The sequence below is a fragment of the Rhamphochromis sp. 'chilingali' genome, assembly GCF_963969265.1.
Source record: "Rhamphochromis sp. 'chilingali' genome assembly, chromosome: 10".
NCBI classification, from domain to species: domain Eukaryota; kingdom Metazoa; phylum Chordata; class Actinopteri; order Cichliformes; family Cichlidae; genus Rhamphochromis; species Rhamphochromis sp. 'chilingali'.
The window spans coordinates 38,082,847-38,088,429 of record NC_137937.1 but is presented as its reverse complement, the minus strand read 5'-3'; the positions used below and the strand labels follow the sequence as shown (position 1 = coordinate 38,088,429).

The 5,583-nt window shown below is 45.6% G+C and overlaps 1 protein-coding gene across 1 annotated transcript; it reads left to right on the top strand.

The window, feature by feature from the left end:
* Positions 1 to 5,170, top strand: LOC308404210 (actin, cytoplasmic). The gene is made up of 9 exons (XM_080894139.1): positions 1 to 155; positions 2,192 to 2,316; positions 2,389 to 2,517; positions 3,079 to 3,189; positions 3,361 to 3,445; positions 3,654 to 3,815; positions 3,915 to 4,106; positions 4,218 to 4,399; positions 4,698 to 5,170. Exons 2-9 carry the CDS (start codon positions 2,194 to 2,196, stop codon positions 4,839 to 4,841), a joined length of 1,128 nt encoding a protein of 375 aa, XP_080750265.1. The 5' UTR covers positions 1 to 155; positions 2,192 to 2,193; the 3' UTR covers positions 4,842 to 5,170.
* The last annotated feature ends 413 nt before the right edge of the window (positions 5,171 to 5,583 follow it).

Sequence of the window (5,583 nt, the reverse complement as noted above, 5' to 3'; positions counted from 1 at the left end):
TGTCAGAACGTTACCTTTTATGGGAAACGCCAGCTGTCCCGCGAGCGCGGATAAAGCCGGTGCGCTCGCGCTAATGTTGCTGCAGTAACCGCACAGCTGGGCCAGAGAAGCATCCGCGAGACTTCACCACAGACGCGCCTGACTCACCTGCACAGGTAACACTCAGAGTACAGTTTCTCATGTAGTTCGGAGGTCAAAGTGGAACAATGAGGCTGAAGCTCGGTTTAATTAAAGAGCTCAGATTTAAAGTTAAAGCTGCCGCAGCTGAAACACGATGTTACTCTGAGCTGCGGTTTCATTAGAGAGGCGCTAAAGAACAAACCGGTTCTCAAACCGCTAACTCTGATCTGACTGAGCTCACAGGGGCCGGAGGAGACCCTCCGTGAGGCCGGAGGAAAGCCTCTGTGAGGCCGGAGGAAAGCCTCTGTGAGGCCGGAGGAAAGCCTCTGTGAGGCCGGAGGAAAGCCTCTGTGAGGCCGGAGGAAAGCCTCTGTGAGGCCGGAGGAAACCCTCTGTGAGGCCGGAGGAAACCCTCTGTGAGGCCGGAGGAAACCCTCTGTGAGGCCGGAGGATGCTGGTTTAAACCAGCCTGCACGATAAAAGCTGAATTGATGCTGAGATCTTTAAGTAAAACTGGAGGAAAATATACAACAAACTGATGTTAAAGGGAAAAAATGCCAAAGTCAGCTAACATCTCACTGTTTTGTAAAATGTGCAGGTCATGTTTTTCTGAAACTTAAAGTGAGAAATGTGATGATTTCTTTAATGTTCATGACTGCATGAGATTTATTCAAGTTTAAAAACTGTGTCAAAATCCATCTTCAGTGAATGAGTGATGACCTGAGGGAAGGGCTGCTCCTCTGTGCTTCCTGTTTCTAACTCTTACATAATCAGACCTGCTGCTGTAGTTTTCTGTTCAGCCAACTTAAAAAGATGCGTGACTGTTAGTGTGACCTGGACACGTGCATAGAAACTACAAACGTTGTTCATAATGGACTGAGCCAGATGAGAATCTGGGTTTGCAGAAGAGTTTGTTCTGTCTGAACTTGTTGAAATGTTCTCGACTGAAAAATGTGACAAAACAACTCAGTTTAGCCAGAAGCCCCACCCACCATCAATGTTCCCTCTAATGTTTCACGTGTCTGAGCGAACACACAAACTCCCTGAGCGTCCCTGGGTCACTGTGAGCGACAGCAGACGTGTGCACTGTGATCACGCCAGCATCGAATCATCCAAGTTACATGGTTTATTAAAGTAATCAAATTACAGCATTTATGTTAGACTACTTTTAATTAACTGCTTTAGCCCACTTACAATGAAAATTTTAAAAATCTTGTTCAGGACCTGTGCAGTATGTTAACACTATTGGAAGGAAAAATGACTAACTTTGTATTTTTTTTGCTCTGACTCATAATTATGACAATGAGTCATAAGTAGAGTCCTGTAACTGAAATGCAGTAAATAATGACCAATGTTGGGCAATTAATTATTTAGTTCTTCAAAAAAGTAACTGAATTTTGCAATCAACAAAGTTTTTTGCAGCTGTTTGCCTAAAAATGCAGCCAAGGGTTTTTTTTTTTAAATATTTCAAACTATTTACAGAACAATCAGCTGTTCTGCATCAAATCTGATACAACACAAATTTTGTGCCACAACAATAAATGCCATGTTCCCATATAATTTTTTTGATTGGTCCCCATAAGGCTGGGGGCAGGGGTTTGCTCACAGGCGGAGAGTGTTTTCCTTATAAAACACTGTTTTTTACTGTTTCTTCCTGCAGTAAATATAAACGACGACAGTATTCAGGAAGAAAACCAAACATTGCAGATATTTTTATCAAACTTTTATAAAAGCTGCTATAAAGTCCACACTTTCTCCGTCAGTTGTTCCGTCTGTCCTGCTCACATCTCCAGTGGTTGTACACGTTGTCATTAACGTGGCTTCACTCCACATCAGCCGCTTTGCTAAAACACCGGCACATAAGGACGCTGTCAGAGCCTGTCAGCCACGTGGATTAGCTGCGTGTATATACACGAGTGAATCGCATTATTGGCTGGACTGTGGGATAAGGTGGCATCGTTCTGATCCCATACGGGAGCAGCCAGTCACTGACTAACACTGCAGAACAGAATTGTTAACCTATTTACTTTAAGAGTTTTACCCTCTTATGTGAATGACTGTGTTCTTTCAGACATGGATGAAGAAATCTCTGCCCTCGTTGTTGATAATGGCTCCGGTATGTGCAAAGCGGGTTTCGCTGGAGACGACGCCCCCCGTGCTGTCTTCCCCTCTATCGTCGGTCGCCCGAGGCACCAGGTACGAACATCACTCTCAGGAATTTGACTGCAACCCTGCGCATGAGCCTGACGCGTGTAACTGTGTCTGCAGGGTGTGATGGTGGGAATGGGACAGAAGGACAGCTACGTGGGAGACGAGGCTCAGAGCAAGAGGGGCATCCTGACCCTGAAGTACCCCATCGAGCACGGCATCGTCACAAACTGGGACGACATGGAGAAGGTGAAGGACTTCATCAAAGCTGACATCTCTCACTACAGGTTTTCTTTAACCTCTTAGGACCTGGCGTCCATATGTGGACATTTTGGGTTATTAAGATGAAAATACTCAATTTCGGCCTGATATCCAGTTATGAGGACATTATACTGCTACTGTTCTGTCAAAATGTTTCCTCATATGTGGCTCATTTTTCGTAGAAACAACAATTCTTAATTTTCACATTCATCGGGGCCCCAATATGTCCAAATATCAAAGAGAAATTAAAAATGCCTGTTGTGGAAGAGTTTGGGTCTTAGGAGGTTAAACCCCTGAATGAAATCTGACCAGTTTCAATAGAAAACCACAAAAAGCTAAACTGGTTTTATTTTATTTCTTTATTTTTTTATTTTTTTTTTTGGGGGGGGGGGGGGGGTGTTATTTGTTTGGTTTGCTCTTGTCTTGCTGCTGAAAGATGCCAACTTTTCAACTTTGAATTCATCAGCTGAGAAGAATCAGAGTTCAGGCTGAATACCTTCTGATTTAATCGCACTTGTACTTAACTTGCGAGCTGCCTCTGTCGTGCAGATCTGGCATCACACCTTCTACAACGAGCTCCGTGTTGCTCCTGAGGAGCATCCAGTGCTGCTGACTGAGGCTCCTCTCAACCCCAAAGCCAACAGGGAGAAGATGACGCAGGTGTGTGAAGGACCATCTCTGATTAAAGCGCTGATACGCTGAACCTGTTGATCCTGTACCTGTGAAGGTTTTCTAGCCTGGATGCATTTTGCACTTGTAGAAAAAGAAGTTAATTTCCAGGCTAATGGTGTAATTATAGCACTTGTACATTAAAGTCTTTCTCTGGTGCAGATCATGTTCGAGACCTTCAACACTCCTGCCATGTACGTGGCCATCCAGGCTGTGCTGTCACTGTATGCTTCTGGTCGTACCACAGGTGGGTCTCCAGCATTTCAGGATCTTGCTGTACAGAGTTGTGCTTCAGATAAACTTCCTTGTTTAGCTTGGGGCTCGTTTCTTCAGTTGGGGGTTAGAGCAGCAGGCTCTGAGTATTCTCTGGCCCTGCTCAGAGCAGCAGCTAGTGACCATTAGAGGAAGCACAAAGCTCAGTGGTTCCAGAGTGACCTGAGTGTTCTGTCCTGCAGGTATTGTGATGGACTCTGGTGACGGTGTCAGCCACACTGTGCCCATCTACGAGGGCTACGCTCTGCCTCACGCCATCCTCCGTCTGGATCTGGCCGGCAGAGATCTGACAGACTACCTGATGAAGATCCTGACCGAGCGAGGCTACAGCTTCACCACCACTGGTATGTGTGCAGTTTTACCTTCAAGCATGCTGATGTAAAGCCATAATCTGCAGTTACAAACCATGAAGTGTCCATTTAACTGTCAACTCTGACCTCCAGCCGAGCGTGAGATCGTGCGTGACATCAAGGAGAAGCTCTGTTACGTGGCTCTGGACTTTGAGCAGGAGATGCAGACAGCAGCTTCCTCTTCCTCCCTGGAAAAGAGCTACGAGCTTCCTGATGGGCAAGTCATCACCATCGGCAATGAGCGGTTCCGCTGTCCCGAGGCGCTCTTCCAGCCTTCGTTCCTTGGTTTGTAAATCATCAATGACCCTCCAGAGACGCCTGTTGTTGAATTTTTCTGAAAGGTGCTGAAGCCTTGGTGCATCAGGTCTCTCACTTCTGCACTAAAACTTCATTCAGGTATGGAGTCGGCTGGTATCCACGAGACGACCTACAACAGCATCATGAAGTGTGACGTGGACATCCGTAAGGACCTGTACGCCAACACTGTGCTGTCCGGTGGCACCACCATGTACCCCGGCATCGCCGACCGCATGCAGAAAGAGATCACTGCCCTGGCCCCGCCCACCATGAAAATTAAGGTTTGTTACTTGGATCTCTTGAGCTGTAAACTTGTGCAGTGTTGCACTTTAAAAACTGCAAACTTTAAATCTGTCATCAACTTCTGCCCATGCATGACAGGAGGCTGTGTTGCACTTTAACGGTGCCACTTACACCCTCCTCCTCCTCTGGCATTTGGCACCACTACATAAATCTCTGAAGCTAGTTTTGCTGCCCTCTAGTGTACATTTTTTCAAACTTAACTACCTGCTGCTGTGCATCTCTAGACTGGCCTACAGGTACTTACCTGCCTCATGTCTAATCTGTTCTCGTCTCCAGATTATCGCTCCCCCCGAGAGGAAGTACTCCGTCTGGATCGGCGGCTCCATCCTGGCCTCTCTCTCCACTTTCCAGCAGATGTGGATCAGCAAGCAGGAGTACGATGAGTCCGGCCCCGCCATTGTTCACCGCAAGTGCTTCTAAAATGCTTCCATGCTCCTCCCCCTCCGCCCTTGCAAGATTCGCCGTACTTCCACTGTCCCAGCTAGATGTGCGTCTGGTTTGTCTCGCATGGACACGCCTGAAGATGCTGTGAATATGAGGACTCGGGTTTTAGTGTTACAGTACAAGTTTCACTTAAACAGCATTTAAAACACACTTAGCAATTCTAGTCCAGTTTGAGGAAAGTTGGTTTGAGCTGTTGCAAACTGTTAGACATCAAGTTCCACTGCATCTCTCTGGTCAAATAACCTGTCATAAAACTACAAACTGTTCAGGTAAATCTTTCAATAAAATATCATTTATTTACTTAATCACTGAGTGGTTTGAGTTTATTGCTATAAGCCCCCGCACCAATGTTTGCATTTGTTGAATGCAAACATTGAACTCTGGTCTAATCCCACATTTTATGCTGATTAGCATAGAGAAAGCAAAGTTGATGGTCCGTTCTCGCTAAATGCAGTTTAGCTTTGTGCTAACTTTAAACAATGACTAGTGGCTGCCATCATCTGGTAGAGTATTGGTACCTGCAATTCTTAAACTCATCCAAACCCTCTAAAAGCACATTTCTGTAGTAAATGCAGGAAATGGTTTTGAAAATTGTTTATGAAATAGTTTCTGTAAGTTTACATTTGGTCTTGTTAAACCTGCAAACGCTGAGGTGTTGTGCTACAGTTTGTCAGTTTCACTACATTTCACCACTTTGTGGATTGGCTGATCAAGTGAG